This window comes from Vigna unguiculata, chromosome 10, assembly GCF_004118075.2.
Source record: "Vigna unguiculata cultivar IT97K-499-35 chromosome 10, ASM411807v1, whole genome shotgun sequence".
NCBI lineage: Eukaryota > Viridiplantae > Streptophyta > Magnoliopsida > Fabales > Fabaceae > Vigna > Vigna unguiculata.
The window spans coordinates 36,261,553-36,279,747 of record NC_040288.1 but is presented as its reverse complement, the minus strand read 5'-3'; the positions used below and the strand labels follow the sequence as shown (position 1 = coordinate 36,279,747).

General features: G+C 35.7%; 2 protein-coding genes across 5 annotated transcripts; one reads left to right on the top strand and one right to left on the bottom strand.

Moving 5' to 3' along the window:
* Nucleotides 1–397: 397 nt before the first annotated feature.
* On the top strand, nt 398–6,611 carry LOC114167243 (DEAD-box ATP-dependent RNA helicase 31-like). The gene is made up of 10 exons (XM_028052265.1): nt 398–1,172; nt 2,139–2,245; nt 2,587–2,642; nt 3,149–3,373; nt 3,921–4,127; nt 4,221–4,307; nt 4,428–4,523; nt 4,729–4,944; nt 5,277–5,462; nt 6,234–6,611. The coding sequence occupies exons 1-10, from the start codon at nt 505–507 to the stop codon at nt 6,459–6,461; spliced, it is 2,076 nt and encodes a 691-aa protein (XP_027908066.1). The 5' UTR covers nt 398–504; the 3' UTR covers nt 6,462–6,611.
* Nucleotides 6,612–8,682: 2,071 nt separating this feature from the next.
* LOC114167155 lies at nt 8,683–16,684 on the bottom strand. 4 transcript variants are annotated; one of them, XM_028052141.1, is made up of 10 exons: nt 15,605–16,684; nt 14,995–15,183; nt 14,226–14,318; nt 13,939–14,121; nt 13,758–13,860; nt 13,472–13,657; nt 10,461–12,725; nt 10,300–10,349; nt 9,576–10,156; nt 8,985–9,271 (listed from the first exon to the last, which is right to left on the bottom strand). In XM_028052141.1, exons 1-10 carry the CDS (start codon nt 15,836–15,838, stop codon nt 9,262–9,264), a joined length of 3,894 nt encoding a protein of 1,297 aa, XP_027907942.1. In that variant the 5' UTR covers nt 15,839–16,684; the 3' UTR covers nt 8,985–9,261. The 4 variants fall into 4 exon arrangements, with proteins under 4 accessions (XP_027907939.1, XP_027907942.1, XP_027907941.1 ...); XM_028052140.1 differs by having other exon boundaries at nt 9,576–10,159; nt 15,605–16,683; XM_028052138.1 differs by having other exon boundaries at nt 8,683–9,271; nt 9,576–10,159; nt 10,300–12,725; nt 15,605–16,680.
* Between the last annotated feature and the right edge of the window lie 1,511 nt (nt 16,685–18,195).

The window sequence follows — 18,195 nt, the reverse complement described above, 5'->3', positions numbered from 1 at the left end:
GATTGAATACATGTTTTCGTATTTAAATTAATTGTATTAATTCCACTTTTGCACAGTAATTTATTTTTTTCCATGAATGTTTTTTTTGGTTGAACGTACTTCAAAATGCGATTCTTTTTTAAGAAAACAAATTATATTTTCAATTACTATTTGTATTATTTTTTTAAAATATTGGAATATAATTTTTCATTTAAATTTGTTTCAATCTTTACATTTCTAGCTCTATAAATTATAAGTCTACATTTTCATATCTCATAAACACCTCCAATTAAAAGGAAAATAGTCGATTTTCACATTTCCTTATCATAATTTTTAAAATTTAGTACGAAACATTACGAACTTTCATATATTAAGACATTCTTCAAATTCTGAAGAAAAACAAGGGTGTTCAAAAAGAAAATCTAAATCCTTAAACCCTAATTCCCTGCACAAAACCCTCGTTGGTTCTAACTTCGAAACGCACCCACACAAACACACACTCTATCTATATCTTTTTCTGCTGCCATGCATACAAAGCTGTTAACCCAAATTCGTCTTCTTCATCCCCTTATTCCCATGAAGCCTCGCACTCTTCCTCTTCTCTCACGCGCCTTTTTCTTCCCTCCCTCCAAGTTTCTCCGAAGCGCACCGTTTAAAGCTCGCGCCTTTTCCTCCCGGGTCCACGCTCACGCCCGCGACAAGCTTCCGGTTCGCCCCTCCAAGAGCCTCGTCGACGACGAGGCTGACCTCAGCGATTGGGTCGATGATTTGCGGACCGGCCGGGTCGACCGCTTCTCCAAGCGGTTCAGCAGCGACGACGATGAGGACCGAAAATTCCCGCCGCCGCGGAGGAACAACAATAGGGCTTCCACCAATTTGGGGAAGAGGAGGGGCGAGGATTTGCGGAGGGGAAGGCAGAATGTGGGCGCGAGGAGAAAGTTTCAACCGAGGAGTGACGACGATGAGGAAGTGGTGGAGAGTGGAAGGAAGCTCAAGGGAGGTGGCGTTGGAGCGTTTCTCAGCGAAGATGAAAGTGAAGATGAAGAGAGTGATGGGAGTGAGGAGGAGGAGATATTGAACAAGAGTAGAACCGCTTTGTTTGGTCAACAAAACGGTCTGAACCGGAGGACGGTTGAACCGACTCCTAGACCATCTTCTCCTGGAGGTTCTGATTCTTATCTGAGTGAATCAAGGTGTGTTCATTATACCATTAATGTTTCTGTTATGCTACTTGGAGTAGTTTTGGAGTATGTTTGAACAAATTCCTCCGTTAAACATTTTTAGAAGAGAAAGAATGATAATAAAAAGTATAATTACAAGTTAAGATATGTTTATGTGAAGCTTGTCTGAACATGCTCTAGGTGTTTATTTCTTTGCTTATATGAATGTATCGAGTCTGTTGGTTATTGTTGCACAGTATACTTGTTTGGCTAGCTGATACGGGGTTACTTTAGTTGGTAGTACATGTTTGAAAAGTGTATGTAGACTTGAGTTGACAAAATGAACCCAGTTTGCTGGAATTTATTAATGTAGGCCTTGAGTTAAGCTGAATTAAGTGTGGCCTCTTTAGCGTGTTCTGATGATGCTCTGGTCCAGGATTAACTCTCCCCCTCTTCCAAACCTGCAAAGCCCTAGGAAAGCTGGGCTTTCATTGGGGTTGGGCTTCAGTTTGATTATCCAAATTGAATTTGGATTTTTTGACTTGACCACTGACTGCTCTCAACGCGTATTGGACTGAGTTGCCTGTCTTGCTATCTTTCAAATTGTGAGCTTTGAGAACTGGAACAAAGTTAAAAAGAAAGGGAGGAGAGGGTGTCTATTTTTCAATACAGTTTTTTTCTAGATTGAATGGATATTGTCTTCTTTGTGTAATTGGTGGGATTATGCAATTGTACTTACTGGGTAGTTGTTGTTCCATACCTTCCATGCATGAATTTGGAAATTGGTTATGGATACTCTCATGTTGGGCACATGTTAAATGTCAGTTATCTTGTATTTATAGAGGGATAGGAATGAAATTGATACAAAGAGAAAGGTGAGCCTTTTGCTTTTGTATATTTGTGATGTTTATCGAATGTACACTGGCATATACTTTAATCTTATTATGTTACGCTGCCTTTGAGTTATGAATGTTTGATTTTTGAGGTATGATGCCACAGATTTGACCAATGTTCAGTCTCCCAGCTGTCACTTAAAGGAGTAAAGGATGCTGGATATGAGAAAATGACAGTCGTGCAAGAGGCTACTCTTCCAGTAATTCTAAAAGGTTGGTCTTTTTTGCTTGGCCATGGAGAATGGAACAATAAGAAAACAATTTTAAGATATAATGTTTTTTTTTATGGGTATGTTTTGCCTGTTTGTAAGAGATGTCATGTCATATGATTCTGTCAAACCCTCTGACCTTTTCTTCTCTTCCTTTTTGTGTGGGGGTTATGATTTTTGTTGCAAATATCATTCTATGTTAAGAATCTATATTTAAATTATTAGACTATTCCTAATATATAATATTAAACAAGAAAGGAATTTATTCCAGCTTTGGTCCACATTGTTCTCATATTTCTTGAGTTTATTTATTATTGGGGCACTTATTCCAATTAACATTTTTAGGTAAGGATGTCCTTGCCAAGGCCAGGACAGGCACCGGAAAAACAGTAGCATTTTTGGTAAGTCTCTTGATTTGTGTTTGCCAGAGTGAATTGGTGGTTAATTGCCTCTTTGTTATTGGAATGTTTCTTCATATTCCTTTATGGGTGACAATTAATGTAAGAAATATTTGACACAAGGGATACATTTTGAAATTTGTAAAGTACTTCATTGGATCACTCTGCTTAATTTCGTGGGCTTTTGAATCAGAGCTGGATATTTTATCATGACAATTGGGCAATTCTTGCTTCTATTTTCTTTTCAATTGTTTTTTTAAGCATGGTGGCTGCTCTAACTTTTTTTAAGTGGTCTGCGGTGGGAATATTAAAGAATATTCTATGTTGATCAACAGATGCCTTTAAAGATTTTAAAATACTGATTTTAGTGTCTAATAAAAGAAAACACAAAATGGTCTACTTGAGCTTCAACAAAATAGCACAATCGTTGAGCTAGAGTTATGGATAATTTTTTACTTGATAAATAGTAATTTTTTACTATGCTTAATTTTTGAAGTGTTTTTATTCAGCTTCCATCAATTGAAGTTGTGGCGAAGTCACCTCCAAGTGATCGTGATCACAGGCGGCCACCAATTTCTGTTCTTGTCATATGCCCAACTCGAGAACTTGCAAGTCAGGCTGCTGCAGAGGCCAATAAACTGCTGAAGTATCATCCTACCATTGGTGTTCAAGTTGTGATTGGAGGCACAAGACTTGCTTTAGAACAGAAACGAATGCAAGCAAACCCTTGCCAGGTAAACTCTTCTCATTGCTACCAAAGTTTATTTTATGCTGTTATTAGTTACTGTACGCCTCCATATGACCCATGGTCAAATAAATGAAAATAGTCTGAAATATCCCTACGCTACTAAACAGTTTTGATATAAATACGCTGAGCATATTCTTGTTGGCACATTTATGTTCCAGCCGTCACAAATTATAGGATCTTTTGTTCTTTTTTCAACTGAACATATTAGATTATAACTTATTTTTATCATCATCATAAGTTTCTTTACTAATTTCTGTTAAACATTAAGAGACAAAGAGAAACAAATTTATGTTGGTGATAAGTGTTTTAGCAAAAGATTTTATGAGTATCACCTGAGGGTAGCCTAAAACTAGTCATCTTGATATTTTAATATGATTGAAGGCTTTTGATCTATTATTTATTTGCTTCCTCAACCTTATGTAGCTAACTACTAACTAGTTTTCTAGACTTTGTTGATGGAGTATTTAGTTGTGATAATAAGGCCACATGTTCTGTTCGCGTACATTGTTAAGTTCCATTTGCATGCTGTACAGATCCTTGTTGCTACTCCTGGAAGGCTTAGAGATCATATTGAAAATACTGCTGGTTTTGCAACTAGGCTTATGGGTGTGAAGGTTTTGGTGCTTGATGAAGCTGATCATTTACTTGACATGGGATTTCGCAAAGACATTGAGAGGATAATTTCTGCTGTCCCTAAACAACGACAAACTCTTATGTTTTCTGCCACAGTTCCAGAAGAGGTATGTCTTTTTTACCTTTTTATTTTATGGTTGTTTCTTGTTTAGAAAATATAGAAGTATTCAGCTTATTCTGGTATTAATATTTTTGCAAAGGTGCGTCAAGTTTGTCACATTGCTTTGAGAAGGGATCATGAATTTATCAATACAGTTCAAGAGGGTTCTGAGGAGACACATTCACAGGTAATTGTTTACAATTCACCTAAATAACTACCGAGGTACTTGCATAATGAATGTGCATTTGCATGAACCAGCATATAATATCTTTTTATGATATTTATTTAGAGTTTTTAATCATTTCAGGTCCTCCAGAAGCATTTAGTTGCCCCATTGGACAAGCATTTCCCTTTACTGTATGTTCTTCTGAAGGACCACATTGCAGATGATGTTGATTACAAGGTATGTTTTCCAATATACACCTGTATTACCTTTTTTTTGGTACTTTTGCTTCAGCGCATATAACATGGTTAACAAGCAAGATAATAATTTTTTATTGCTCTATTTCTAGTTAAATTCTATGTGATTAGACAACAAAAGATTTTACATTTTCAATCACATTTCATATATTTTACGAAGATATGTAATGTAGCTATTGGTTTATCAGGTTCTTGTTTTCTGCACAACTGCTATGGTCACTAGACTTGTTGCTGAACTTCTTGGTGAGTTGAACTTGAATGTGAGAGAAATCCATTCAAGAAAGCCTCAGAGTTATAGAACCAGAGTCTCTGAGGAATTTCGGAAGTCAAAGGGTCTCATCCTGGTTACTTCAGATGTATCTGCTCGTGGAGTTGATTATCCAGATGTCACTCTTGTTATACAGGTAATACATACAGAACATTGGGTCATTACACATTTGTATGGCGTCTTGTGCTGCTCTGCTTGCAATACACATTCCAAATATTATTCTGATAATTGTAGCTATCACCCCTTACAAACCATAATAACAGGCATCCTAGAATGCTTTATGGATTATATTTTCTATGTTTTAACTTTTTATCATGAAAACCAATGAATATTTGAAAGAATGCTCACTACATTATACGTTTGCTGAAAGACGACACCTGTTGGCATTGTTGAGAAGTTAAAACACAGGCTTAATATGATAAAAGTAATTATTTTGTTTCCTGGTTCTTACATTTGTCAAATGGGCAGGTTGGTTTGCCAACAGATAGAGAACAATATATACATCGCCTGGGTAGAACGGGCCGAAGAGGGAAAGAAGGGCAGGGCATACTGCTGCTGGCTCCTTGGGAAGAGTTCTTTTTATCTACTGTAAAAGATTTGCCTATCGAGAAAGTTCCCGTGGTACCTTCAGTTGATCCTGATACTAAGAGAAAGGTATATTACTATTCAGTGGAGACATATTTTCAAATCAAAACCTTATTTTAGAATTGTAGTCCCTTTGATGGTAAGCCCTTGCGCTTGCATATCTGTTCCTAAGTTGATAAAATCTTCGCTTCAGTCTCCAATTTTAGGTGGTGTTCACCGTGGCCCTTTTCTACTATTTTTCCACTTTTGTTCCTTTGGTGGTTGGCGCTTGTCATTTTAGGTCCTAACTTATAAATTAAAACCTCATTTTAGAATTTTAATCCATTTGATAGTAAGCGCTTGTCATATCAGTTCCTAACTTTTGATAAATCCTTCGTGTCAGTCTCCAATTTTAAGTGTTGTTCATTGTAGTCCTTTTCTACTATTTTTCCACTTTTGTTCCTTTGATGGTTGGCGAATGTCATTTTAGTTCCTAACTTATAAAATCTTCTCTTTACTCTTCAATTTTTCAAAGTCTTATGCAATAAATGACAAGACTACAATAAATGTCTTGTTGAAAAAGAACTGTTAGAATTAGTGTGCAAGCCATTAGTTCAAGAGTGTAGCAGTGTTAGAGGGCATGCTTTTAATGGTCTGTTCGTGCAAAACTACCACTTACGATTCACGACTCTTGCTTACACGCTTGACCTTGTTTTCACCCGCCAATGTGAGACTCATTATCCAACATTAGCTTGGACTTCTGTTCCTTTTCTCAAGTTCTATAAAGTTCGTATTAATTTTATTTCCATTCCATCTCGTGTTTTGGCATGTTTATCAACGAATCAATTTTGGTGTTTACAGGTAGAAAAAGCTCTATCCCATGTGGATATGAAGAACAAAGAAGCAGCATATCAGGCATGGCTTGGTTACTACAATTCGAACAAGAAAGTGGGGCGTGACAAGTTTAGGCTAGTGGAGCTTGCAAACGAGTTTAGTCGAAGCATGGGGCTTGATAACCCTCCAGCCATTGCTAAGCTGGTTCTTGGCAAGATGGGCCTCAGGAATATCCCTGGTTTACGTGCCAAATAACTTATTCTTTCCATTCAATTTCTGATAACTCATGTGAAATATGTATTTTTTTTAGTTAAAATGCTCTTTCATATCATAATTAATTGTAAGTCTGGAGACATCAAAATTTCAATCACATATACATCGTCCATTATGTGTTTATCTTGGCTATTGTACTTCTTAATGACTCGGATTTGCTTCTTTTTCTACTTTGATATGATAATCCTTAACTTTTCAATTAATCTCTAAATACATTATTCCCATTTTAAATGAATCAAACCCCTTGATGTTGCATTAGGGAGAAGGGAGAAATCAATTTTCCAAGTAAAATGCTTAAAGCGTTTTATTTTTTTTGTTTTGCAGGGTTATCTTGGTTGAACCCAACTTCAGCCATCTAACTTTGAATTCCTTGTTTGAAGGCTGTTTTTACTACTTTGATATGCTAAAGCTTTGTTTTGTTTGTTTGAATGGAAGTAGGAGACAGCAAAGTGGGAAGAAAAATGGAGAATCCCATTGTCTGAGGCAAAAGTGGAAAGATGAGAAGAGAATAAGCTGAGATTTACAGAATATGAAAGTGATTGGTGAACCTTCTCCACTTATTTCACACTTCTTTAGACAATATGTTACTATAATATTGATAGAGTGATATATGATATAATAAGAATAAATAAATAGACAAAAATTACAACTAATAAAGTGTTTGTATATTATGATTTTATTTTATAACAAAGTAATAGAATTCTCTTGACACTTCCCTTTTTTACAGTAACAAGACAAATAGTGTTTTATTTTATATAAGGATTAAAACCTTTATTTTTATTTTTCTTTTCTTTTTATTTCAGTGCAAACAACTTAAAATAGAAGCTATTTTGTTATGTTTTACTTTTTCTCTTTTATTTATTTTTTGTTACTTCTTACATCCAAAAAAACAAAAATACAGAAACTACAATCAAATATTTGGAGTTCTAGTTTGACTACCTAAAAAAATCTATTTAGTTCTAAAATTTAGGCTAAGCTTATTTATATTTAAATTATAGAAGGCTATTATATCCTTAAATTCATTTATAGAAGGCTATATTTATAGTATTTGTATACAAAAAAAGAAGAAGCAGTAAATGTACTGAAGTTCAAATTTAAGTTGTTCACAGTATTATGAGTCTAATCTTTTACTAAGTTTTGCTTGCCTCGTGAAGGAGCTAGATTAGTTTTAAGGTAAAGTTTTGATATAACGTGGAAAATGCCCATGAAAATTAAAAAAAAAAAATATACTTTGCATTTGAGTTCAAAGTTAGAGTAATGCACTTTGTTAGGAAGTTGAATTTACAAGTATTTTCTTTAAAAAAAATCTTTGATATAGTATCTAATTTTTATATATAAGTTTTGTTTTAAAATTAATTTGAGTCTGAAAATATGAAACTTATAATTATTTTCTAACTGTTTTTCTTAAAATAATCTTTCCTCAAATTTCTAACGTGGAAAATTCCATGTTCTTTTCTTCCGTTTATTACCCTGACATCTTATCTTTTTTTTGGTAATTGGCTACACGATTTCTGTATTGTATTCAAGAAAAATTAGTTACTTTAAAATACATTATTAGCAATAACAAGTGATTGATATAAACGAAAAATTCACTTCCAAACGTTATAAAATTTTTCTATCTAATAGCTCTTTAAATACTTTTTCATTTCTCAATATTTCTTCAGTAATCTATATATAAGTATGGTTGATTTCAAGACTTATAGTATTAATACCATTCACAAATACATGTAAGATTTTTTTTCTAAATTCGCAAATATCAACCATGACTAATGTTGAATAACAAAATTAAACATCAATTGTAAACTCTTAAAAGAAGCGGACTATTACAATTAATTGAAAAACAAGAAGTCTTGCCTGATTAGATTATCATTTCAAGTTAATATAAAAATTCGGGAAATTCATTATCATTCAGTTTTACATAATTATCTTCAAATTTTATTTATCATAATTTTTTACGACAAAATACTTTTTTCACGACACATAAAAAACAATATCTACAATAACTTAAAAAATGTCTCAAATACATGAAAATTACTTATTTTCAATTTAACATATGTAAATTGACAAAAGATACCCAAACTTCAATGTAATAGTTATTTAACAAACAAAATTTTGATATAACTTTCCAATTAGTTATAATGGATTCCCATCACTTCTTAGAAGACTATAATCTTTTATCCCTTTGTTGACGATTTGAGGAAGATAAACACATAATATCTCAGCACAATTTTATTCATACTAAGCTATAACAATGTTCAAAAGCTCAACACAGATCTTCTGCATATTCTAAAACAAGTACCCAATTACATTCATTGTATAAAAGAGAATCTGCCAATTCTATAACACGGTAAAATTTCTAAAACTCTGAACCTAAGCCAGTTTTCTAAATTTTGTTGGGTTACAAAATGTGTCTAAACTTTCAATAGAATTCTAATCCATCCTTCTTTTTTTTCCTTTTGGTAGACTGGGAGGAGAGTCCTGCATCCTCTCTGTCACCATGTTCATCCTCAAAACATGGTCTTGGATGGACAAACTTAACCAAAGTTGGTTAATCACCTATAAGTGTACATGCAAGAGTCTGGCCAAAAACAAGGGACATCTTTTCATTTTAAGAACAGTAATGCCATGAAATGGTCACTGTATTCCCCAGTTACATGCCCTGCCGGATCCTGCTACGAAAAAGGAGGAAATGGACACTGTATCCAGCAACACAGATTTTAAGAACAGTAAGTCCTCCTCTTTCAACTGTTAACTCCTCCTGGCCACAGATCTGACAGTAGAATCAGGGGCCCCTGTTGACAACCATAAAAATAAGACATAATGAAACAATCCAAGTGAATAATTTACGAGTTTAAAATCTATGAACCAACTGTGTAAAGGATTTTTACAATGTCAACCAATTAGAAATTGTCAGATATGGTAATTTTGCTACTTTAACAATAATTATGACAATGTAATTGGTCTTTACACTGTCAACTCTAATAAAAGATCATGTCAGGGACTACTTTTAAGGTAATTATTGTTAAAGTTGACTGAATAAGATGCTTGCTTCATGAATCAAGGGAAAATTAGAAGAGGTAGATTACGAACAACTACCTCGAGACATGAGGTGAGGAGGGTTGATCTGGTGAAGATCGTTGGGTGTGACCACCACGAAACCTTTGTTCTTCATGTGCACCACTAGATTGACTTCCCTCATTTACCTGTGACAGTTCATTGACACCTGAGAACCCCATTGGTCCCAAAGTCCCAAACTCAAGCTGCTCTGCTGGTACGAAGCCAGCATTATGATCAAAAGGATAAAACATTACAACAGATTGCATTGGACCATTTGATGAGACACCACTTGGGTTCATGGCCGGTATAGGATACATTCCATAAGTTGCATTGGAAGAATTACTCTGTGAGGAATTTGAGCGGACTGGACCATTCTGGTGAGGAATGAAGGTGTCATGCCTATGTGAACTCCATGGTCTCTCCGCGCGGCTCTCATTTGTAGACAACCGCTCTGGCTTTGAGTTGGACTTTTCCATTTGGTTGCGATTATGGCCACGTCCAGTTCCTCGCAATTTTGAGTTAGTATTCCAATTCCCTTCTCTATCACCATGATGGTCACTTCTATCATAATTGTAATTTCCCCTTCTGGTAGTTGTTGAATGTCGATCCCGAGGAGACACCTTCTGAAATAAATTGAAAGGGAAGGTATAATAGTATAAAGAAAATAGATTTTGAAATGAAAACTTTCATTTGGTATATGCATGCATGTAGGGAAGAAACACAACTGCAGGAAAAGTACCAAGCTTCTTAGAATTTATCATACCGGATTTGGTAGGTAGGTTCCAGTACCACTTCTATAACGTGGCATATCATCTACATAACGTTGGTAAATATTGGTAGGTCTATTAGAAACTGACTGGAGAGGAGCAACAGGAACCAAACGTGGCCCATAGCTCATAAGCTGACTAAAAATATTCATGTTACCAGAAATAGGTCTTCCAGGACCATCCCAAGGATATCGACCCTGCAAATAAACAGGAGGCACCATAACAGGTGAAGGATAGATCATTGAAGGCGGATGACGCGTGTTTTGACAAAATCGGCCATATTGCAAATTTTGCCAGTGACTAACAAAGTCACTATTAAGAATGTCAGGTTTGTGCTCTGATGACTCCATAGCCACCCTTGCCATAGAATTGGAAGGGCTTGACACCTCAGGGTGTTCATATCCTTCAGATGAATCAAAATTCTGACTTGAATCACTGTTATCTGCCCCTTCTTCCACATTGAAGTTGCTTGTTGAAGTGTCAGAAGACTCGGTTGGAAAATTATATAAAGGAAGCATGGTGACAAAGGGAACAGGTGGCCCAGTAGGATAGAATGTAAACGGAAGAACCCCAGAATTATCAACTGCTCTTTGGCGAGAACCAGGACCTATAACCACTGGAGCTATAGGTATTGGAGAATCTGGTCCACTAGTCTGAGCAGTTTCAAAACTAGATATTTGATTCCTTGGAACTTGTATGGAAGTACCAGATGTGGGCCAAGTGCCTCTTTCTGGCATGTCAGATGCCACCGTTGACAAAGGAGTCCACTCTCTGCTTTCATCATCCACTCGGTTAGATGAATTTTCCGAAACATTCTTACCCTTCCCATAAACAGGATTTTGAGATGGCACTGAGGGAGCGTTTTTCCTCCCCCTTCTCTCCCTCGTTGATTTTGAGGATTTGACTGATGATCCATCCCAGGAGCTTTCAGAAGGGGTCCTACTCCTGAAGGAGCTCGAAGGAGGTGCACCGGATAACTCCGAAATTGCTGTTCTATCATCAAAATAAACCTCATTTCTTCGGCCATCTTGGAAATGAAAATTGTCAATATGCTCTTCTCTGGTTGACCCTCGGTTTTCTTTAGTAAACTTCTGCTGAACTCCAGCAGAACTGTTACTGTTGGAGCTGCCTACCCGAGATGGCAGGGCAGAGTTGTAACTACCTGAAGTAGACTGTTGCCTATCTTCTTGGGGCATTTCAAGATTTCCATTATCAACTTCAACCTCACTTGCAGAACTCCTTTCCTGTTCATGCCAATAATCATCAGCTTCTGTTACATTCGCCTCAACTGAATTGAAATTTTCATGGTTAGTTTCAAGTAAATCTTGAGGATTTGAGGCCATTCCTATGCCGGGAAAATAAGGAGTCAAAGGGGGGATGAAACCTTGAGGAAATTGCATATTTGCACCCCAAGGAGCCTCGATAAAGGGAATGTTACCCGTGTTTCTCTGAGTATATCCCATCGACGCAAGAATGGAAGGTGGAAAGTGAAATGGTAGGTGACCAGGTGCAATATTCATAGGCACATGATTCTGACCGCTGAAACCCTGAGCTGTGGGAGATGCCATCATATTCAAAAAGTCCTGCTCCTCTTGTTGCATCATCTGCATTCCACCTGCACCAGAAATAGGTGCAAACTCTTCTCCCATTACACCTGAGCTTGACTCATCATGATTACTGTTTGAATCAGCGGCATTTTCAAGAACTCGATGAGATGAGATGTGCCTTACAGATGACTCATCCATTCTAACAGCTGCATCAGGTTCAACATTCTTCCTTCGACTATTTTCCAACTTCACAAAGGAACTCTGGCCTTTATTACTTTCTGTTGCTTTTGTATGTCTTCCTTGGATAGGAACATCACCATATGAGTCTGTTAGCTCAGGGCTAGAACGTGTCCTGGCAAACAGGAACCTTCCCTGAACATCACCCACTAGGTTATCAGCTTTAACATTTCTCTGACCTTTATCAAAATGAGTACCTTGATTAGAATTAGTTTCCCGCCTAACCTGATCAAAGGTCCTTGAATTATTTTGGCTTCCATAACTCTTTTCATTCTGAGTATGTGACACTGCAGAAACAACACTTCCAGATGTCTTTCCAGATAATAAATTACTATACTGAGATAGAACACTTTGTGAAACATGTTCGCCTTCAGTAGATTCATGATTAGAGGCATTATCAATTTTATGGTTATTGTTCCGGAGATTGTCAGACCTCTGTAATTGGTCATGACTGGATAAACTCAAACGCTGTAAGTCAACGGTTGGAACATCAGGCCTTTCCCCACTTCCATGTCTGTCCCAAGTGTTCAAAAAGAACTGATTCACCTCAGAAAATAATTCCTCCTCGGGGCAATCAAGTAATCTAGCTAGCCTTTTTGCCCCAAATGCAAAGGCACTGCGTATCCTAAAGAAATTACCTGGTTCATTTGTACCATGCATGCAAAATTAGCAAGAAGACAAACAGATAAGAAATAGTTAAGGGGAACTAAGAGCAAACAAATGAAATGCACATTTAACTACAGCAGGACCAGGATGCATAAAGTTGCCATACTCTCATTGTTGGTTACAATTAGATAAACACAACAAAGGTTTATTTTTTCCAATTCTAAAATCCAAATGTGTGCCAAAAGTATTGGAAGCTACAAGCAAATACAGCACCAATTGTCTATAGTATGCCCAGATTTCTATTTACCATATATGGGAAAGAAGCCATAAGAATGACTCCCAATGAATATAGAATTAAATCGCCATGGACATGTAGGGAAAAATGCTAGTCATTGAGAAAATGATAAGACATGTATACATATATCTGCTTGAGTTTTATGCACTTTGCATTACACATATATTGCATAAAATATACATAGAAAAACAAGAAAAAGGTAAGGATCTCCAAGATATCAGGAAAGACAACAACAAAAAGGTAAGGATACTACACTACATCAGAAGAGACATTCATGTTCATCCATAGACAGTAACCACACTCCATCCTTCCATATGTCTTAACTCTTCCAAATTCACAAAGTTCATATTGAATATATTGTTGCATTAATAACTAGCAGCAGGGACATATCAATAAGAAATGAACTTGGCCAAAACTATAATCAGATAAACAGATATAAATGTATGAAATGAGCCAAACCCAAATTTCTAGAAACCAACACACCTTTGCTGACACTACGACCAAGGTTATTGTTGACACGCAAAGGATCAATAACATTGAAATGCTTGGAGACAAATGGTTGCCCCTGATTTTCTTGGCCACCAGGGAAAACAGCATAAACTGAGCTACAGGCATCGAGAAATAACTTGCTGAGTAGTAAATCTCCACCATCTTTTCGAGGAGGTTCAGCTATGGATGATGTTAGTGAAGGAATAAGAAAACAATCAATACGTGAAACAAACCTAAATCAATATATGGACAAAAGGGTCTTTAATGGGAATGCAACTACCTGTCACATCTGGGAGTGAACCAATAGGTACTGGGCCCCATAGACTTACACAGAAATTATCCCAGTCAAACTTACTAAAGAATTCCAAAAATCGATACAACACCTATGTAAGAAAAAACGATACCATGTCAAATTAATCATCAAAAACACAAATAAAATAAAGCCATGTAATTTCTGTTACCTCAAGTGGTCCAGCAAAAGAATTGTTGTAAACATGAAAAATGTAAAGAACCAAGGTCTCTAAAGCATAAGTTGAGATAAGTCCATGGTGGGCACCAAGTATTCGACTCTCGTAGTAACACCAAGCCTTTATCAGGATAATACTACGCTTGAATAAATGATTTTGATTAATCAGATTATCAACCTACAACAACAAACTCATTCTTGTAAATCCAAGAAAAATATAATACTGCTGATGTCACATTTTCAAATGATACATTGTTAAGCCTATGAGATGCACCAAATTACCTCCTCAAGAAAACACAGGGTACACAAACCTCCAAGCTGGTTAAATGAAATGTCTACTACAATATTCTCAACAAGACACTTTATAATTTTTACCTGCAAATAAAGGGCACAACAAAAAAAATCTTCAAAATCTAAAGCAAGCCAGACAATTAGCAAAATTAATAACAGTTAGACACAAATAACTAGTAACTTGTCATTTTCAATTAAAAGTATTTAAAAATGCCTAATCATACTTCACAGTAAATGTAAAGTGTGAAAAATTAATTCAGGAATTAATAGTATAAAATAAGTGTTTCTCAAGCTAGCAATCTATCCCTTATTATACATACTCAATCATCTATGATCATGAGCTTTTGATAAAATCTCACATAAAGAAAGTCTCCGACTTGGTAATGGATAACATGGACTCCCCTTACTCTGATAATATGAGATGACTCATTTTACAATATGTCTTAAACCTTGTATTTATCGTTATTATAGTACCATAACCAGGCCTAGTGTCCAAGGACCTTAAGCTTCTGCAACATCCCACACCACTTCAAATATATGCAAATGACCACAAAGGTTTTATCCTTGGTGAATGTGAATGCAGAGTAGCACAAGACTTTAAATTGAAAATAAATCCAACAAAAATCCAAACTTATACACGTCACAAATTTCTCAACCAGATTGAGAAAGCAACTATATTAACAAACCATATGATTAATCAAAGCACAGAGTGACATGAAAGTTCAACAATTCTGAAGATTTTCTGTATTAGAGAACCTACTTCGGCCTGGATGTACTGAACTTCCTTGACATGAAACTCTGCATTCTCATTCTTCTCCTCATTCTCCAGCATGTCACGAACTTGATGTGCCCATGTCTCCTTCAGATTTTGATTCTTACTGAATGCTGTTAAGTCAATATCTCCATCAGGCAAATAAGTTTTGAGGGGAACCGACCCAAAAGTGAACACCTGTAATTGTAAACAATCATTTAGATAATAATGTGTAAGTACAACTTCAAGTTAGCATCAATAATACTACTGGTCTTCCACTGGATGAAACAAAGAAAACCATGATACAAAATACTCCTCAATCACCAAATTAAATTTTGAAAAGGCACGATGCAGAGTTATTCCCTAAGTGGGAGAATACACTTGCACTACCAGAACAAAGATTTCTAACCACAAATTGGAATTTCTGACCTAGCACCGCTCCATTTAAGACTTGCAACAGCAGGATACTGCTATTAAGTACTTTCATCATGCAATAATGATATCAAGATTGATCACAGCATCCTTTCACAATTTAAATATCATAGGATAGTCATAGCCAAAACAGTGGATGACTTACTACTAATCATAAGATGCAACAGATAAACCACAATAAACCAACCTGGCAAGGGAAGCACTTCATGATCAGCCGTTGGACATAGTCAGCAACCGCATTTCGGCGCTCCTCAGAGGGTGGATTAGGCTGAATGCAGGCAATAAGCTCTGCAGTCCTTTGCTCGGCTTTCAACCACCGCTCCGAGTCAAGCACCTGTATCACGGAGGCAGCTTCATTGGGCAACAAACCATTTGGCAATAGCCCACTTGGTGGCTGTGCCCACCCTTCATGTTCTCCCATGCAAGCCTATGTTTCAACACTCCCAACAAAACCTACCAACCCAAACCAACTCGCCACCACCACCACAGTTCCTTCTAGATAACCCCAAAACAACCAATATTCAAAGTCACAAAAACCCAATAAAGCTTGCAGCGATAGTTATTATCTCAGGGTTCTCCCGCAGACTTCGGAAGGGGAAATAAATATTTTCCCCTTGCACAACAAACAGACCAAGACGGAACTTAATTCCCTCAGTAGTCAAAACGCATTAAACAGTAAAAATAAGGAAAAAAAAAAAACTGTGAAATTCAACAAACCAATTCTGGGTATTACCCAAAAATAACACAGACAGATGGAACGGCACAATCTCAGAGAACCCCACCAAGCACCAAACGAATACCCAAAAGTTACCAAAACCAGATTTTGCAAAACACCCGAATGAATCAAACAATAAGAGAGTTGCTTGGCTGCAACAAGAGAAGAGTTTAGATGGTTAAAACCCTAACGGAAAAGGTTGAATCCCAACACAGTGGAAGTGTAGGGGCGAAACAATAGCGTAGTGTTCAAACCCAGAAATGCGTAGAGGAGATGGTGGGCATCAAAATATTAGGTGGAAGAAAAGTTGGAGTGCGATCAAAAACGGGCCTTGGTGCAGATAGAGAAAAGGGTGCAAAACGAGGGGTGGTTGTTGTCTGTGAAATATGAATGATGAATATTAGGGATTGAAGAAGTAGGCTACAAAAGGGGTTCGGCGTTGAGAGAGGAGAGTGTTGGTGTTGTGAATGTTGTGCATTTAAGGGGTTTTTGTTTTCGTTTTTTGGTTTACAAAAAATTTATTGGCAAACTGAGTCTGTGAGGGTGATAATAGAATCTTGTGAGATAGACAATGAAAAAAGCAGCACAGAGAAAAGGAAAAAAAAAGGAAAGAAATAAGTAAAAATATTCAGTTATTCATTCATTCCCCTATTTTCAATAATTTGCACCATATTATTCCTTTTTATCTAAATGGGAATTGTTTTTGTCACCTGAAAACAATGTTCTTTATAAGGTCACCAGACCCGTTACCCAAAGCCTAGCCCGTTGTGGGTTTCTGTTTCGTGCTTTGGGCTGCACTACTCTAACTTCAAAGTTATCAGCATTCACTACTCTAAGTTCATCATTCTTAATTCACACAGTGTAAACAAACTCATTGAGGAAAAGGAATTAGGTTTGTGATGTGAATGTTGTAAATTATAAACATCAATTTCAGAAAACCGCATCCAAAACAAGGAATAAACACATTGCTATTATTAGATAGTTTATGGCAATTTGGTTTTTGAAAAATTTAAATTTAAACTGGCAAAAAAGTTTAATCTACAGAAACTAATGCCTTTTTATTTTATCATTACTACTAATTATTCATTTGATTATGGAATTATTTGAAAAGGAAAATAATTACTGATTTCTGCAAATAAGAAACAACTGGAGCAAATTGGGAAAGTAAGGAAGGAAAGCTTTTTTTAGAGTATAAGAATAGAACACAAGAGACATTTGGTAGAAAATGTGTAGTTTTCTGGATATTTTTACCTTTGAAACTAAATTGTCTAGTTTCTTTTAGCTTCAAACTACTACATCCAAAATATTTAGGTTTTAAGATTACCAGAATGTTTAAAAAGTATCTTAGGTGTCTAATTTTTACTGGGTGTGCGAGAAAATTAGATTTTGAATTTATTCGTGATAAAGTTTAAACATAATTGGTTTGTTGAAAGAAGAATTTGTTGAAGAGAGAAGATAGCACTGATACTTCGATTTAGGTTATCTATTCGTGTTCAACACGTTTTGTATATGATACTTTAAGATATTTTACTGATATTTATTAATGAAGTATTTGATTTATAAGTGAACAATAATTTTATAATGACATTAATTTATAACTTTTTATGTAGACAACTTTAATATTTATGATTTTAATTTGGATGCACATGATAACAATAATATATTTTATCATGTATTTAAAATTTATTCTACATTTTTCAATATGCATATATCACGTATCATATCCTATTATTTTTAAAATAAACATATCGGCGTGTCGGATATGTATCGTATCCAATCTCCGTACATATCTGTGCATAATAGATTCTGAACAAGTCGATTTATAACTTATGTTAACAAGTGGATTTAAAGTATAATTCAGTTTTATAAAATTTACTATAAAATTCACTTATAACAGTTTTATAAAATTTACTATAAAATTCACTTATAAGATAATGTTTACACTTACTTATATATTATATATAAAATCGTCTTATCTGTAATCGATGTGTTTGTGAACTTCAATTCAATGGTATTCTATGTTTATTATTATGACATTCATCTTACTGTGAATGATGTGTGTA

Coding starts and splice junctions, on each gene's coding strand:
- LOC114167243 (XM_028052265.1), top strand. CDS start 505: ATGCATACAAAGCTGTTAACCCAAATTCGTCTTCTTCATCCCCTTATT. Junction 2,246..2,586: donor TCTTCCAGTAATTCTAAAAG/GTTGGTCTTTTT, acceptor TAACATTTTTAG/GTAAGGATGTCCTTGCCAAG. Junction 5,463..6,233: donor ATCCTGATACTAAGAGAAAG/GTATATTACTAT, acceptor TGGTGTTTACAG/GTAGAAAAAGCTCTATCCCA.
- LOC114167155 (XM_028052138.1), bottom strand. CDS start 15,838: ATGGGAGAACATGAAGGGTGGGCACAGCCACCAAGTGGGCTATTGCCA. Junction 15,184..15,604: donor TGAAGTGCTTCCCTTGCCAG/GTTGGTTTATTG, acceptor TTACAATTACAG/GTGTTCACTTTTGGGTCGGT. Junction 12,726..13,471: donor TGGTCGTAGTGTCAGCAAAG/GTGTGTTGGTTT, acceptor CAAATGAACCAG/GTAATTTCTTTAGGATACGC.